At 39.1% G+C, this 18440-nt stretch overlaps 3 protein-coding genes across 3 annotated transcripts; 1 reads left to right on the top strand and 2 right to left on the bottom strand.

The window, feature by feature from the left end:
* Nucleotides 1-484: 484 nt before the first annotated feature.
* On the bottom strand, nt 485-6376 carry LOC145911027 (bile acid-sensitive ion channel-like). The gene is made up of 12 exons (XM_082998262.1): nt 6288-6376; nt 5803-5964; nt 3796-3873; nt 3523-3691; nt 3234-3353; nt 2813-2962; nt 2656-2756; nt 2334-2446; nt 1895-2041; nt 1155-1307; nt 856-980; nt 485-673 (listed from the first exon to the last, which is right to left on the bottom strand). The coding sequence occupies exons 1-12, from the start codon at nt 6374-6376 to the stop codon at nt 485-487; spliced, it is 1596 nt and encodes a 531-aa protein (XP_082854388.1).
* Nucleotides 6377-7648: 1272 nt separating this feature from the next.
* On the bottom strand, nt 7649-12023 carry LOC145911025 (bile acid-sensitive ion channel-like). Its single transcript, XM_082998257.1, has 12 exons — nt 11911-12023; nt 11510-11671; nt 11320-11397; nt 11056-11224; nt 10476-10595; nt 10018-10167; nt 9860-9960; nt 9316-9428; nt 9042-9188; nt 8420-8572; nt 8090-8218; nt 7649-7809 (listed from the first exon to the last, which is right to left on the bottom strand). The coding sequence occupies exons 1-12, from the start codon at nt 12021-12023 to the stop codon at nt 7649-7651; spliced, it is 1596 nt and encodes a 531-aa protein (XP_082854383.1).
* A 1751-nt stretch (nt 12024-13774) lies between these two features.
* LOC145911023 (bile acid-sensitive ion channel-like) lies at nt 13775-18355 on the top strand. Its single transcript, XM_082998255.1, has 11 exons — nt 13775-13872; nt 14233-14394; nt 14683-14769; nt 14876-15044; nt 15486-15605; nt 15858-16007; nt 16493-16593; nt 16805-16917; nt 17098-17244; nt 17609-17773; nt 18180-18355. The coding sequence occupies exons 1-11, from the start codon at nt 13775-13777 to the stop codon at nt 18353-18355; spliced, it is 1488 nt and encodes a 495-aa protein (XP_082854381.1).
* Nucleotides 18356-18440: the final 85 nt, after the last annotated feature.

Raw genomic sequence — 18440 nt, 5'->3', positions numbered from 1 at the left:
ATGATCAGTTTACTTTTTATTTTTGCAGAACATTTTGCTGCGTTCGGGTTGATTTTTAAAATAGTTTTGCAGTGCCGAGACAGGTTGCTGTTAATTCGGATTTCTTTCGACATGTCCGTCATTATCAATCGGCCAAGGATTGGATATTGGCAAATAATGATAACCCCACCCTTGACCCAACCGGAGATATGGGATACATACGAGCAATGTTCTCAGTAATGTTATAATGGAAAGCAATGAACAAGATACCTAAGAAAAGAACCTCTATAGCCTCCAGAGTCTCCAGTCTCCATACTCCATATTAAAGAGTTTAATTCAGATTTTTTGGCTTAATATTTGACACCTCTCTCTCAGTGGTTCGACGAATAATGAATTACCATTTTTCAGTTAGATTTGTACAACAACAGAATGTAGGAATTTATTGAATAAAACAAGAGGTTGGTCTACACATTTCACAAAAAGAGCATTCGCAAAAGTGACCATCTCAGTCAACCGGTATAACAAATATGGACTTGGTCGTGCTTGGTTCGGCAACACTTGATTTTGGGAGGGTGACAGTACATTCTGCTTCCGATTTCAGGCCCTCGGTGTGGACATGAGGGTTTCTTTCACGGTTTTCTGGCGTTACGCGATCATGGTTTGAGGTAATTGCTTTGGTTTTCCATCGAGTCAGCTGCAAAAAAGTGAATGAATACTAACAAGATATTTAACCGAGAAGCACTTCATTATAGCAGTTAAAAAATTTAGTACTAAGCTTAAGTGATGCTCTGTCAGCATGAGTCTTCTGCTTTTATATCAACAAAATAAAAACCATCAATTTTGACATCAATTCAATTTTCACAGACAAAAACGCACCACACGGAACATAATACTTCGTAGCTTCCACCACTCGCCCACTAACTGAACGATCAATTGCACGAACTCAGTCAGGGTAACGAAACTTATACCTAGCCAGAGACCAAGAAGACCGCCGATGTCACCTAAAACAAAAAAGTACAATGAAAAACATTACGTTGGGTGATTGTATAAAAAGTATAAAAAGTACCAACAAGCAATCGCTATAAGAATGTTCGAAGTAGCCTATGCCATTTTTTGGGCGTTTTTTCTCTTTATTACATAATAGTTATAGCATTAGTAAGACTTAATACTCATACTCATCAAGCTGATCTCGCTGACTCGTTTTGACTGAGTAGTCCGTTGGTAGCTCAACGAATCGTAGAAGATATCCACCATCAAGTGATCCTCGCGGTATTTACGTAGTTTAATCGAACGAAGGTCAATCTCGTCGCTGGTCACCAAAGTTTTTGCTGAAAACATAACAAGTGTTCGACGGGCGCTTGGGAAAATTTTTTGTCGTAAAGTATGTTTCTTATGTAAAGCATAGGAACGGTCACAAATCGGCAAACTCCACTAGTACCGAAAATGATAAATAAACCACTTGTAATTTGGTGTAAATTGAACTTTCACTCCTTTTAGCTATCAATTTCAAAGCAGAAATGATTTTGAATTTAAACCAAAAAGCAAGTGGTCGAGAAGTAAACCTAAGTCTTTTGTCTTTCAGTTGTTTTAGATACATATATTCCGCCTGTAATTAGGCATCATCGGTATCACTAAAAACAACGCTGTTTAAAACAAAGTAAGTAAAGCAATACAAAGAAACTGACATGAAGGTATAAGGTCTGTACATTGGTATACCATTAGACTGTCGGGAGACTCCCATACATGTTTTCAAGAGTTCTATTAAAACTATATAGTTGACAAAAGTTTAACTTTACATAAACTAAAACGGTTTCTAAACACCACTATACCAAGCAATCGATTGAATTCACTACTGGAACGTTTTGCAATCAGGATAATAAAGATTTACTTTGGAAATTCTATAAATGGAACGTACTTTCGTCCTCATTCGCATGCGAGGAAAAGGCAACTCCAACCTCCAGGCTTGGGAATGTCGAGTAGCTCAACTTGGTGTCGTACACGGTGAACTTGCACGGTTCGTTGCAACCACAAGTTTGCAAAGTGTAGCTCGACGAGAATGTTGCTGGCAACATACAAAAAAAAACGAATTTAAATTTTGGCCAAAACACCACCTTTACTTGACTTGTTGCAGTGGAAGGTGTACGCAATATGTAGAAAAGCAACATTTTTGTGAAAATATTGCATAATTCCAAATAATATTCGTAAGCATTTTTAGTTAAAGGAATGTAAAACTGTTAACCTTGGAATGGAATTTAGCAATAGACCAGCTTCTTTATCTTAGTTATAGTAGAACATTGCGGTTGAAAATGTGGTAGAAAACATGCTAGGTTGAAAATTTGAAGGTAGACTCTTACCTTCTGCTTCTCCGGCGCAATACAAAATCTCGAATGCGTCACATTCCTGTGCGTCGTAGATCTCCAGCGCCCAGTAAGGTCGACAACCACACTCTTTCACTACATGAAGTGCCCTGGGAACAAAAGACGGTCATCATTAAGAATTTAATCGTGCAATGCTGCAGATTAATGGTTCTAAAAAAATTGGACTAATTATCTCGTGTGGTTATCACAAGAAACTCTTGGTCACATTTTCAGATGTCTAAAAACTAAAAGGCTTCGTTAAACCTTATGTAGTTAAATTTTGACATTCAGGATTCATCAGGATTAACATCCTTCATACCTGCACTCGCGCATGCATGCTGATGTGCTGTAATGATCGTGGTACTTTAACTTCTTGTCGTTCGGGTCGCAAATTCCCCACGGCTTGTACATCAGGTTGCGCTGTTAAAATGAAACCGTTTGATTTTTCGTAAAAAATACAAGGATTTACAATTTACCTCCAATTTCTTGACGACCATATGTCCTGCATGGGCACTGGGGATTGTGAGGCCGTAGCTTTCAACCTCTGGTGGTTCATTGTGGTTGTGAATGTGAACTTTGACCCCGGCGTCGGGGTGCCCGTACTCGGGGTGTTCTGTGTATTTCGTCTTAAAAAATGTATCACAGTTGAGCGATTTGTACCGATAAAACGAAATGGACCCAAAAACTAAATTGCAAGTTTTTTATAAAACTACTGAAAAATACCTGCCCAAATCTAAACATGTAGCAGACACTATAGTATTTACAATGACCTCTTAAATCTGTGGGATAACAAACTGCGCAATTCTAAACAATCTTTTAAATCCAAGGTCATATATATATATGTGTGTGTGTATTCCATATTTGAAATTTAATATGTATTGATAAAAACAAGTTCACCTGCGCAATGTCGAGGTAGACGCTGAGACCATGGCCTCCCCCTGGAACACTTTGTACCATTCTTTCGTTCGAGGTGAAGGTGTAGCACAAACCCATCGGTGTCAGAGTCGTTGTAAAATTCTGTATATGTGACATACTTGGGACTGCGGTGTAACACAACGAAACGAACAAACCAATACAAACGCAAAATCAAGCGAAAGATATAAATTTCATTATAGCAAGTCTCAAGTTCAGCAATAACATCGCCAACGAGTTGCAAACAGTGTTTCGTTCATTTGCGTGTTTTTACCTTAATGGAACATCTCTTCTGTTGGAAAGTACAGTGCCGCATAGTGGTGTCGTTCAGCAGCCAGCCCTTGGAAAGTGTCTCTTCGCTAAGAAGAAACCGTTTGGTTCCGTGCGATTTTAGTTCGGTTACGTATGCTTTTACCTTGCTTGTCCACCAGTCGTCGTATTCCCTACGTGAAATCACAATTACCATTTGGAGTATTCGATTTTCTATTCGGAAAATTTTGGGAAAGGAAAGATTTTTATGTGGCAAAAAAAAACGATTTAAACTGACCGGTTTCTGTATGGCGATGAAGCTCTGATTAAAGCGTCGATAGTGCTTAACTCCTCTTCGTCTTTGACGTCGAATAACCTGAAATCAAAGTATTACGATAATTGTTGTTGTTACTCGCCAGTAGTTCATTACACGCGACATTGATAATACATTCCACAGTCGAGTTATTTGTGAAATGTGCCGCACAAATGTTTTTTTCTGGTGTCCCTTATGATTTACCATCAATTTGACGAATAAATTTGAAGAAACACAACCAGTATGCAGCTTATTTGGTGGCACAACATTTGACCGTGTAAAACCTTAGAACTGGTGAAAACGTCAAAGCGGTTTGTTTTCAACCACGTTGTTATCTTATTTGTTAACAACCAACCTTGGGTTTAAACGTGATACATACATTTTGTTTCACGTATAGACAACATTATTGCTTGCTGAGACGTTTGAAGAAATGCGTGGAAATGCTACAGTAAGATCTGACCGAAACCAGTTAATGTCTTGCCATGCTAACGGCACTCTTTCTTGCCCTTGGTGTCTTCGCTGTTACAGGAGGAAATATAGTTTCGGCTGTGGTTTTAATACCTCTCGGCCTCATATACTATGCTATTCTATACTGTAAAGATCATATGGTGACAATGGCTGTAAAGACATCTATCCAAAGGCGAAAAATAATGGACAAGACCTCAATACAACAGAGAGTTAGTCCTCCAATCTTCCCAATCTCCCACCAAAATAGTTATGGTGTCGTCCAGTGAGATCAAACCTCTCGAAGTGCATGCAAACAAATCCGGTTTCTTGACGCCAACAAACACAGATTCCACAAAGAGTTCCAAACCTTACCCGTCTTGTTATCAACCAACATCATCTTCACAGCTAAGCTCTACTCCTGCTCCCCCTTCCTACGAAGATGCAGTGAAATACTACTAATAATTGAGATCACACTAATTTCGTGCTTTAACTGCTTCGTTAGTCTTTTTTAACATATTTCTGCTACGCGCGGTGATATTTGTGTTGCATAGAAATGTAACCTTATGGCAAAGAAATTTAAACCAAACCTTTATGTAGTGTAATAACATGTGTTTTGAAAAAAAATAAATATTTGCTAGGTCATTTATCTGGTTGTACTTGCAAAAAATATACATTTGTAATGTAAAGACCGCCAAAAAATCCGACCAAATTAGCTGATTATGCAACACAACACTGTTATTCTGTCACAGTACCACTTTTTGTCTGGCAGTAGCGTTGCCTACGAGTTCGCGTCATAAATGATTTGAATAATTCGCCACAATCAACCACTAGTGTATTTTTCGCAATATAGTTGTAACTAGAAATGTTGGAATCATCAAATTAAAGTCAACGCAAAGGTGAGGTTAAAGTTATGACATCACACCCAAAATGACGTCATGTAGTGTCACTGAGCAAAGAAACGTACCATCCCCGCCTTATCGAAGTGCAGAGTAGTGTCGTTGCTGCTATACCCTTTGGTCTTCCGAAAATCAGGGACAAATAAGCCTTCTGTTTGTGACGTCACAGTGACATATTTTTGTATGATGTAAAATCTTGTCCTGGCATTTGAGACAACGTGAGGTAATTTGTGGATTCTCCTATGTTTGAAACTATTCGATATCTGCAATATAAGGCGCCCTTTTTTTTACCACACCGCTATTTGAACCCAGGATGTCACGGGCACGAAACCCGATCAGGTTTTTTTCTTGGTATACGGGTCGGGCGCTTCGTTAATGCTGCCAATCACCCGCCAATATAAGGCGCCTTCTCCTATGTAAACAATGCATTTTTTCAACGCGAGCGCCTTGTGTGGCGTCATATTCGCTTGGTCGTAAAAGGTTTACGTTTTTGGTCGCCGCTACTTTTCGTGCAGTTTTCTACATTTTTTAGTTGACGTAGAACCGAAAAACTTTGGATATATGTTTGTTGTAGATGTACCTTTAGTTTTACGCAAAGTTGTCATAGCCGTGTCATGCACCCAATAACTTATAACACAGCTACATTTACCGGTTGATGTTGCATATGGTAACGGCGGGAAAGGCGAGTTCTGATCGGTATTCCTCGGTGAGGTCGGTGGTCGTCTCGAACTTCGCGTATTCGATGACGGCCAAACTTAGTTGCCAAATTACTCCCCCAATAAATCCGGTGACAAGAAAAGTCCAAATCACCCTTGTCAAAAATGTTTGAGTGATTGTGGAGAAGTAATCACAAAAGCAAACTTTTCTAATTCATTCAACAAACACATCAGCAGTTTAATGGGTAGTAAACTTTTCCTTACATAGAGATACTAGACTAAAGAATTTGCAAATGAAAAACAATGACCATTTCCTTTGGTAAATCCCCACCGGGTTTAACCAAGTTTCTATGATTATTGGACTCCATTTTGGCATGACGAACGAACGTGAAATATATAGGTTTATATGCTATCGTTTTCAGAGACAATTTTGCAGGTGTATTTTTATTAATATGTTATTATAATGGATTTCACTTACCTCGAAACAAGTCTTCGACCTGGTTCTAGAATCTGCGGCAAACCATGGCAAGTCGTCTTAGTTGCGAAGTTTACTAAGATGTTCCTCATAATGTTTTAAGTTCACTCCTGTCGCAGGTGGTCTTGTGAAAACACACTGGAATGTTATGTTTAGTAGCGAATACGCTACTATACCATCATACCTTTCCCAACGAATTAAACTAACTGGTTTTCTCGGAACAAAAACACTGTCAAACGTCGCATGGTTGAGTATGGAAAAAGCGAACAAAAAGAAGAGGAACAAAGCATGGCTCATGTATTAGTAAGGATTTCAATTTAATATCTGAACGGTGCAATGAAAGAAAACTTCCCTCACGGACAAAAGTGTTTTATTAATTATTTAAAACTTGTAATTATTTAGCAGACGCAAATCGTTAAATAATAGGTTTAAAAGAAACACAAACGATTGGGTCTAAAGTGCTGATTGTAATCGGCAACCTTTTGTACAAAGAAAGAACAACTCTAATGTTCCCCAGTTATAGACCAAGATTTATGTAGTAACTAAAAATCGAATTTACCTTGGAAGTAAATTAAAAAGCAAAGCAACCTCAGCCGAACTTTCTGATGCGCAAGATGATATAAATGCACATTATCTCGATCCCACATACATGACAACACTGAGTATAGAATTTGCTAATACTATTTAAATAAATGCCTTTTGAGTGAGGAACAAAGTCGCTGTGCGCAGTCGAAAAATATTTCATGAAGATAAAGCTGTAACGTAACCGTTACACCTAGTCTACTGAATGGACTTCCTCGTCTCTGGAATATGTTACAACACCGAAAAAACTGTAGTTGGAGACAAAAGGGGTTTTCATAAGATTTCATTCAACACTATAGCGTGTATGTATGGCGCATGCACATAATCTGTACTCGTCTAGCGAAAAAAATACCATTATTGCGATACAAAATTGTGGATCTGTCCTGGATGTATGCCTATACGCACTTGAAAGAATTTAGCACCGCTATAGACTAAGCTCAGTGGCAAGGTTATTAGGCTTGATAACATTGGAAAAATTATCTTTTCCTGAAGCTTTATGACTAATTTTCGTCCAAACTCGATAAGTAGTACAGGTACAATGAACCAAATTTGGTTTATTTGTTTGTTTATTCGAAGATAATACACATTGTAAACAAAGAAAACTAAAAAAACGTAGTAGACGACTAGTGGCAATTTGTTTTACTTAAAACAGAAATATTAATTTTGCCTATAGTGGCATGCTCAGTTTCTGTTTTGTATTTAAATCTTTTTCATACTCGAAGAAACAAATAATAACAGTTTTACAAAAAGTAAGCCTTCAATGGATAAGTTACGCCCGTCAATCAATCGGTATCACAAACACAGGATCCTCTCTGCGCGGTTGCACCAAGACTGGTCGCCTGGTGGCCCCACTCCTTGCAAAACCTTGCGGGATGCCACCAAACATGGTATTTCTTTCCTGGGGTTTCGATGTCCTGATGGATTTGCTTCGCCAGCGTGTCAACTAAAATAAAAAGAAAACGGAATTTTGTCCAAATGCAAACATGATTTATATTCAGAAACGGGAAAAGATTTTTTTCTGTAGACATATCCTGCGTTGTCATCTAAATCACAGATGCGAAATTGTTGATTTCAATGGGGTGCCGACAAGGAAACAGTTAAGAAAGACTGGTTTATCGTATAGAGTTCTCGGTCCAGTGCTTGGGAAAGCTTTTCTTACACATGGGAACCAATATTTTGATCCGTGGTATCACGGTCGGCCACATAACTATTACAATATATACGCACCACGGGAACAACTATGGTCTTAATCTTCCACCATTCGCCCACCATTTGAACGACCAATTGCACGAACTCACTCAGGGTAACGAAACTTATACCAAGCCAGAGACCAAGAAGACCGCCGATGTCACCTAAAATATTTAACATTAAAGATGTAGTCATTATGTTCGGAGCCTGAAGCTGGGAAACTGATGTTTAATTTTTTCAAAACATTAGCATAATTGGTTTTTGAAAGAAAAGTTCGCCTTAGGTTGACCCTATATCATGAAATTACATAACATTACAATATACAGGAAAACATTTGTGTGAAATGTGTATATTTAAATTCTTACTCATTAAACTGATCTCGCTGACTCGTTTTGACTGAGTAGTCCGTTGGTAGCTCAGCGAATCGTAGAAGACATCCACCATCAAGTGATCCTCGCGGTATTTACGTAGTTTTATTGAATCGATGTCAATCTCATCACTCGTTATCACTGCTTGCGCTGTTCCAAAAAGTACACAAAATTATCACAAGTGTTTGGTATTGTAAGAAACAGCCTTGCTTGGACCAAAAGCAAAAAAACTGTGTCACAGCATATACTCGCTGTAATGTTTTGACCGCGGGGTGTTTATGAAACAGGGGTGGACATTCCTTTTGACTCGCGGACTAGAAATTATCAAAAATTTTATGTGGCTATTGCTGTGGGGCAGATTATATTTTAATATTTTGTCCTTCCGCCACAATTAAACGTAGCTTTTATAGAGCGACGTTTCACCTGCTGTACACTAGGCTTCCTCAGGGAGGAAGAAGGATAGTATATTTACCAGAAGAACAGATTAATAAAATATCAAAATTTTTGTGTTTTAACCAATTTAGTTTAGCTGTATTTCACACAACTGGGGATTAATGATCAGTAGTGAGACGCTGCCACACACTGTGAGTGAGCATTCTGTTCGCGAAAAGGGACTCACTTTCGTCGTAGTTTGGGTGCGTGGAAAAGGCAACGCCAACTTCCAGGCTTGGGAAAGTCGAGTAGCTCATCTTGGTGTCGTACACGGTGAACTTGCACGGTTCGTTGCAACCACAAGTTTGCAAAGTGTAGCTCGACGAGAAAGTCGCTGGCAACAACAAAATGATTTTGATTTTTTGTTCTGGGATTTAGTTGGTTTGTACTTCCATTCGGATTTAACATTTCGATCGGAGCCGAATAAAAAAGTAAAGTTTGTTGGAAAAATAATGGAAAACCTTCGGCTCTTCCAGCGCATTCCAATATCTGTAGCGCGTCACATTCCTCAGCATCGTAGATCTCCAGTGCCCAGTAAGGACGACATCCGCATTCCTTAATCATATGCGTAGACCTGCAAGTGTCAAAGAAATGTTCCAATCTTACATTAATTTGCGAAGTACTTATTGAATAGAATTGAATTTTGATGCAACAATCTCTGCAAGATTTTTTAGGAGGGTTTTGTTTAGGAGGTTAACTTGGAGACCGTTTTTGTAAAGAATTTCTTTCCGAAATCACCATTGGAACAGTAGTGCATTGCTTAATAATTAAACAACTCTTCTATAAAAGCGGACTCGCTTTTGTGCAACACATAATCTTGCCTTTGACGAGAACAACTTACAATGCATAAATCATGGTTCGACAACGTTTGTGCTTGGAAAGTACCAAGCGGGCGGACCGCGAATCAATGCACTGACATTTATTCGTTGAAAACAAAAAAAATATGTTTCATGAAAAAGTATAGGACCTATAGGACCATGTCCGGCAGTTATAAAAGTGTGATACCTGCACTCGCGCATGCATGCTGATGTACTGTAATGATCGTGGTACTTTAACTTCTTGTCGTTCGGGTCGCAAATTCCCCACGGCTTGTACATCAGATTGCGCTGTTGACGAAAGCGCGATTAATTTTTTGTCAAGAAACAAAAATATTTACAAATTACCTCCATCTTCTTGACGACCATATGTCCTGCATGGGCACTGGGGATTGTGAGGCCGAAATTTTCAACCTCTGGTGGTTCATTGTGGTTGTGAATGTGAACTTTGACCCCGGCGTCCGGGTGCCCGTACTCGGGGTGTTCTGTGTATTTCGTCTGTAAATAAAAGACAGCTTACTGAGATGATGCGATGCGAATGGCAACAATAGAATATGCAGCATTTCTGTACGTTCAAACTCTAAACGTTTTAATTAAATCGCTGAAAGTGAAATAATTTTGCTAAAGAATGCATCTAAGCTGTAATAATTATATACTTTCCGACAAAAGTATAATAAAGTTATGGTTGCATAATACTAATTCTTCGTCAAAGAGGGCTGAGACATAGGCAAAGCATAGGAAAATAAATTCAACATTGTTCTATTGTAGCCATGCTGCCAGCATATTTTCAAAAGTTTGAAAAAAACCTGCGCAATGTCGAGGTAGACGCTGAGACCATGACCTCCCCCTGGCACACTTTGTACAATTTCTTCGCTCGAGGTGAAAGTGTAGCACAATCCCATCGGTGTCAAGATCCTTGTGAAATTCTAAATTGCACACTGAAGGTTTTAGGGGTTTCTCACAGATGCTGATTTTTGTAATATCACGAGATGGTTGATATGGGCAATGTATAACCTCGTAATAGCAAATTTTACTTACAATAGTTGTACAAAATAAATTGTAATAAGTCAGCTGCAGACAATGGTGGAAACTTTTTCGACCTATCAGGTCTCATAAATGTAATAAAATATAATAGAAAACTGAGCTCTATCTACTACAGTACCATGGAATCTTGGCAGACTTTGGATTGTGTGCCGTATCACAAGAAGTGTTTCCATGCAAGGTTAGAAACAAAGGTGAACAATTTGTGATGTCTAGAACCTGATGATGTCTTTTCAAGTTAAATATAATTTTCTGAAAAATTTACTGAGCAGTCTGAATGACCGTATGTTTCGAACCTCGCAAGGAAATACTGCTTAAACAATATTATATGCAAATATTTTGTACTCTAATAGAGCAAGGCTTCTGTTGGAAAGTACAATGCCGCAGCGTGGTGTCGTTCAGCAGCCACCCCTTCGAGAAAGTCTCGTCGCTGAGAAGAAAGCGTTTGGTTCCGTGCGATTTGAGTTCGGATACGTAGTTCTTCACTTTGGTGGCCCACCAGTCATCGTAAACTCTGCAAAACGTTACGGTAGCGGGTCAAACTTTCGAAAAAAAACACATTAAACTTGTTGTGCTTTTTGAGTAAGAAAGTACACAAAATAAACTTACTTGTTTCTATAGGGAGATGATGCCCTTATTAGAGCGTCGATAGTGCCCAATTCTTCTTCGTTCTTAACGTCAAAAAAACTGGAAATTCACAGAGATTTTTAATAAACACAACGAAGAAAATTGACAGGCTGGATAAAATTTGAATCTCGGTACTTTGCTGGCCTGTCAATTACCAAACAGCTAGATTTACCGGTTGATGTTGCATATGGTAACGGCGGGAAAGGCGAGTTCTGATCGGTATTCCTCAGTGAGGTCGGTGGTCGTCCCGAACTTCGCGTATTCAATTACGGCCAAACTTAGTTGCCAAGAGACTCCACTAACAAGACCAATAACCAATAATGTCCAAATCACCCTACAATTGCAAATAATGTTTAAATTTGGTAATTTATTATGTGTACGGCGGTAGTCTCATATATTTATTTAGCTGGCTGTATCTTACCGTACATGATGCTGTTTTAAATGTTTCTTACATGTATTTTTAAGGGTTCTTTGGCAGCTTAACGCAAGCGATGTGCAATTATTTTCAGATGAAAAGTGTTTGCTTTTGTGCTAAATTGTAACACAATATTCAACAAACCAAGTTGCATTTACCTGGAAACGAGTTTTCGACCAGGTTCGAGGATCTGTGACAAGCCGTGACAAGTCGTCTTACTCGAAAAGTCAACCAAGATGTTCTTCATCGACGCTACAATTTTTTTCCACATTTTGAACCAAAATACCTCTGCCGAAAAAGCTTATAATAGCGACTGGACTGGCGGCGATATAAGTTTATGTTGATACGTTGTATTTGTAGCAATGTAGACTTGACCTGTTCACTTTACTGGCTATCTTGCGCGGCTCCCAACTGCTACTGTGGGGAACGGAATTTCATACTTGATAGTGAATGAGCAGATTTATACGTTAACGAAACATGTTTTATGCATTTGAAAGTATTCTAGTCAAAAACAGGATTGGTTAGAGTACAAAGCGGTTGCTTAATTATTAAAGCAATGCATTGCTATGGAATGTTGTTGCATCGCCAATTGAAAAGAAACAATAAAGAAACGAGTTACGTCCACTTAAGAACCCATTAATAGTAAAAAAGCGTAAGGAACCTTTTCGTAGTTCCTTATACGGAATTACCTTGTATTACCTATACACCGATTGTTCACACAAAAAAAAACAACATGTATAACATACTAAAGTCAAACATGTTACTATGCTACAAATGGTCACTCAAAACAAAAGATTGTATCAAGTTTAACCTTTGCCAATACTGAGATTTATAAACGGAGCGTGGGTGTCCTCCCGCACTGACGTAAAAATTTGCCAAAGTTTATAGGATCTAATGCACAATAAACGATCGGGGATCAGTATTTGGGCAAGTGGAACAAATGATTAACAAGCACCATTGCTTTAAGCCCAAAACGTGAAGCGCAAAAAAAACATTATCTGCACAATCCCGTTTGATGAGTGTATCTGCCTTTGCCCCCAACGGTTGTTGAAAACAATTGCATGTGAAGTTGTCCAAAAGGGGTGGCCACCAACGTAATGGAGTTTTGCGAGACAAAGGGTTAACATAATAAACATCAAATATATTGCTAGGCTGAGTCATTATTATTTTGAAAAAAACTGGCACTTTGTATTCCAAAAAGTTGCCGGCCCCTACTTTAGGTCAATGGTGGTGTATGAAATGCCTGGATGGCCGAATCTCCCAATTCGGTAGAATTTGGATGATTGGATGGCTTTATTCAGTGCACTGCTGGGTTTTAAAAAAACAGGAAAAAGGCAATGGTAGTTGTTACCAATTACTTCCATAACCCCGTGACTTTGTTTACAAGCAAAAAGGTTTTCTTTTTCGATCATTATTAATTTATCCTCGACACGCGTCGCAGACCAAAAACCAATCAGCGCAAAGTCAAGCTTATAGTCGCGCTCCGAGCATGAATAATGCAAACAAAATTCAACTGCAACCAAACGGTGTGTACTAAACAGATCATTACTCGGGCATCGGCAATTTCGCCTTTTTATCTAGACTGTGTGGTGTGTACAAACTGAAAGGTCGCCCCTCATAAGTTATGCAAGCCGTGCTTATTGCAGGCGACAACATAGGTGTTAAGTTTCATGTTTGTTTCTTTCGTTATCTCCGTCAAGGAGTTTAAGTTACTGCGCGCTCTTTTTACGGCAAGACGAGGAGCTGGTCGGCCCCAGTTTCGTGTTGTGCTGAAAGTCATAACATATAAAGCGTGGAAATATAAGTTACGATACATTTAGTTGGACAGACATAGGAAAGTTCGCAGTGGGCAACGTCGCATAAAAACCCGGCAAACAGAAGATATATTTTTAAGATTTCCTTCCAGTACCAACTCTATGTTTTGCATGTTTTTTTTTCTTACACAAATTAATTGTCCGATAGGCCTAACCTAAGGCAGAGTTAGGCTTAGCTCAATAGAGTTAAGGTTTATATACGAACGAAATGGCGACGTCGATGGAAGTAATCAGGGAGTTTGCGGATACAACCACATGCCATGGACTCCAGCAATTGTTTAAACCAAAGCGGAAAGTGGTGTACAGGTAGTTGGGGAAGTTACGATGGGGCGCTTATTTGTATCGGATTCCACCAAATGACATTACTACGGAAGCTGTTACAATAAACGTTATATTCACTCATGGTGCGATGTCTTCTTTATATTTGAATGTTGCAAAAATGCATTCAGCAATTCTCTGCTGCGTTAGTGTCAAAATACCACTTGGTGCTTAAATAATTAGGTATACAAATTTTGCGTCACTTTTATGGTTTTTGTTCTACTTTTCCCCATTAATCACCGCCTCTCCGCGACCAATCAGCAAAAAAAACATAAATATTATAAGATTTACCAACAAATGGGCCCGCACTGACATTCCCCCAAAGTTGCAACTTTTGTTGTTTGGCAGAATCGCGTGGACAATTCTGCTGTGCGTCCTTGCGGGAACGGTGGCCTGGCAGTTAACTGCCAAAGTCATGGACTACTTGGAGTTTCGTACAAGCACTGAGCTGCACGAAGAATACAGCTCTGAACTGCATTTCCCTGCCGTGACCATCTGTAACTTGAATAGGTATGGTGACTGCTGGAACTTTTATCGACATGAATTGAGTTAATTCCATTTCGAAAACTTTATATGAGTTGATGTTTAATTTGTTGTACAAATCAAAGAATTTTCGAATTAAAAAGAAGCCAAAGAAAGTGATCATGTCCTTAGTATCTTTCTGGTTAACTCCTAACATGTCGGTTTACCGGTTTCAATATTTTTGAACGACATTCCCACAATGTTTAAATAGGAACTCTTAACCACTGTAAAGATTATTCCATTTTTTGCATTGGTGACATCATTGTCACGTGACAGATTCTTTAATATCGAAGACGAGAACGAGCTTCTGGCGGTGGACGCGCTAACGAGGGCAAATTCGCCTTTCCGTGACAGGTTAGAGAGGTTAGCGAAACGCTTTCCGTGTACGTGGCACCAGCATGATCGTACGGCAAATGTTGAATGTTTCCATTACAATAAAACACAACACGGATACATTATTTGGTGCTAGAACTTACGACACTTGGTGGGAAACCGCGGTGGAACACTATTACGAAAATCTCCGCAAAGAAGGAAAGGGGGAATTTTTGCTCAGCGACGAGGCGTATACTCATGGTTGGCAACTAAACGATTCCAGCCTGCAACATTGTTTGTTTCATCAGCAACCATGCTCTATGAAAGTGAATCCAAATTATGTTATTACTACGTACATTTGGAGAGTTGCGATCAGTGTCGAATTTACCATTAAGGAAACAAGGCAGGGACGACGGCCAAATTTCCAGGCCACGTTAAAAAGAATTAACGAGTTTAAACAGTTAACAAAGTCCTTCTTATACAGATAGTTAATACCTTCACAAACTTGACTTCGAAAAATACATTGCCGAATTTTTTCTTTATTTCTGCTGAACGCCAAATATGTGTATTTTAGGCCAATGTCAAATTTTGGCCTCGGTTCTGACTAATTGAAGAAATTTTCGATGTCCAATGCGATTTTATCTGACAGTTGTTACATAAACGACATTGCTCCATGTTGGATATTGTTTCTTTGCTGTTTCAATGAAAGTTTTAAATGTGTTGGAGATGTTTTTGTTTTTTTCTGACTTCCATTGTTATTGTACCAGAATTTTACAAAGTATCTCACGCCTATGGGCATGTGTTACACCTTCACATCTGAAGAGAAGATTGTCCAGAACGTACCAGGCAGCGGTCACGGTCTGATGATGTATCTCGACATAAACCAGGTGAAGGCAAACACAGCCAATATGAAAACACACAAAAATGAGTATGATGAGCTCCAATTTTGGAAATCATTGCGCTTTTTTTTCACAGAATATTCTATTTTTTTTGAAAAAAATCTACTTAAGACTGCGACGCAATTTTTGAAGTGATATTTCTTTTACATTTCAAATGATATTTTGAAAATCATGTCGATAGTTTCATGAGGAATGAAGTATATCGGAAAGAATCTAACAAAAAATATGTTGTGTCTTTAGCTCGGCTACAGCACGCATCCCAATTACGGAACGGCGGAAGCTGGCATCAAAGTGCTTATTCACGATCATGGGGAGCCAGCCGACGTTGAAAATTTCGGTTCCGCAGTTCCCAGTGGTAATGCTGGTCATATGGTGATACGGAAAGTTGAGGTGAGCCTTTATTTTGCTTTGATCAAAACACACTGAGTGCATAGTTGACATAAAACTTCTACGATATTGTGAAAATACATCAAAATTCGTTTGTCTTGCTACACACTCTGTCGTAACCTTGTGCTAAGAAATACGTGAAAAATTAATAATTTCTACCCAAAGCAGTAACGTTCCTTGTAGGGGCATGATTGGCAGGATCGTCCCACTCTAAACTCAAAGCATACACACTTAATTAAGAACCGAGGCACAAACAGATAATTGCAGTCAAACTAACAAAGCGTTACGTCACCTTGAAATAACATTTGCAGTGTTTGGAAACTCACAAAAAAGATAACCCTGTCCGGTTCGTCCTGTTGTCAAAGTTCATTTGGCAGATTTTATGTTTGGATGCACGTTTAAATATTTATGACGCGAAAAGGGGAGTAGATGGAATTAAGTTTCTGCCGAACCAAGAAAGATCTCGTAACGCTTATAAATGTTTACAGAGACTACTCATGTACAAACCGTGGGGCGTGTGTACTACCGACACGAAGAAACTGAAGTACTTCAAACACTACACAATCACTGCATGCATGGTGGAGTGTCGGTGAGTTAATGGCAAAGTGAATTTACTCATCTGAGGAATTTGTGTTTTACAATAACAGTAAAGCACAGAAAATTTAACAACCATTATTTCAATATTGCAAACGCACATGTGTCCCTTTATTGTTGACTTATCTGTGTTTTGCCGAGCACTTTTAACAAATAGTATCAACAGTTTATGCTGGAAACAGAATTACCAGAAGTTCACTTTTTAGCGTGGACTTTGTAATTGAAAAATGTGGTTGTCGGCCTTACTGGGCAGTCGAATACAATCACGTTTCGGAATGCAACGGACATCAAATTCTCAACTGCTCGGGCGATGCAGAAGGTAAATGAAATTTAAATAACGAATAATCGGTGACTGTCAAAACTGTGATAAAACTTTTAGAAATGTAGTTTTTGCAGTGTAACAGATATGATAAAAAATACGTTATGAGTATTTTTTTTGTTAACATGTCCAGCACTTTGCAAGACTGCAAAACGAAACTATACGGGTTGTTTGTTTCAGCAACATTCTCTTCGACAATTACCATTTCCATGTGTGGGTGTAACGAACCGTGTCATTCGACCTCGTATGACCCCTCACTGACGTATTCAACATTCCCCAACGTGGTGGTCGGAGAGGCGTTGGCCTCGAACCGTTACCACGAAGAAAGTAAGTTGAATTCGAAACGCCAAGAAACTTATTGTCAGCTCTGTCATCTGGTGCGTAAACGCAAAAACCTGGTCAAAAGCTAACGGTGCTGATTCTGAAAGCGAAATGCAATCATGACATATTGTTGTGTTTCTTTCTTTCCTGCTGTGTTTATAACTTTTGAACTTCATTAACCATAGCACTGTGGTCGGCCGACTATCATACGTTTACTGACTTCACCGTCAGTTCGGCTGGTACCAAAATTCCACGGAAACAAACCGCAAGACGGTGTAAAACATTGTAGTGGCTGAGATTGGGATTATCGTAACATATTTTTGGGAGTTTTTCATCATCTGGGAAATTGACTTTTAACGATTCGTTGCAGCTGATGTGACGTCGATCCACAACCTGTCGCTAGAAGAAATCGACCCAGGATTCAAGAAGTTGCAAAGATACAGAGAGAATCACGTGATGTTGGACATATTCTATGATTCGCTCAGTTTCAGCCGAATCACCCAATCAAAATCAATCGACGAAGTCAGTCTTCTCAGTAAGTACATCACCGGATCGACAGCGTAGCAAAAAAAAGAACAGAACGTCGGTGGAAACTGATGTTACTGTTATGATGACGCCTATAGCCCAAAATGTACAGATCTTATATACAGTGTGGCACAAAATATTCTGAAAGGCGAATGCACCATTAAAACGTTTCACAAAAAGCCCACAAGATCAGAGAAGAGTGACAAGCGGTCGGCGTCAGTGCAATATTTTGATCATCAGTTTCCGCCTTTACAAAGTAGAATTACTCCTACTTGGGTTTTGTGGACGTTTTATGGAAAAGGTTTTTTGTTTTAGGCATTCGCAAAGCAGATGTGTTTGCATCACTCAAAAACACATACTGATTTACTTGTCCTTTTTAAGCTTGTTTAAGATGCTAGTTATCTATTTAAACGCAGGCGACATCGGCGGACTTCTCGGATTGTGGCTGGGAATCAGTTTCGTGACAATCAGCGAATTTTTCCAGTTGATCGCAAAACTGCTTACCCGTCCAGATTCAAGTAAAAAAAAACTGAATGAACCATCGACTTCCACGGAAAAGGGTAATACCCATCGCGCGTGGGAACTCCCCTAGTACACATTGACGAAATCCTCAATAATAAAAGTGACTTGGTAGCGATAACATGCCTAGTATCATTTGACCACAACAGGGTTACTCA

Source organism: Ascidia mentula, chromosome 8 (assembly GCF_947561715.1).
Source record: "Ascidia mentula chromosome 8, kaAscMent1.1, whole genome shotgun sequence".
Lineage (NCBI taxonomy): Eukaryota > Metazoa > Chordata > Ascidiacea > Phlebobranchia > Ascidiidae > Ascidia > Ascidia mentula.
This window is presented reverse-complemented; position numbering and strand designations above follow the sequence as displayed.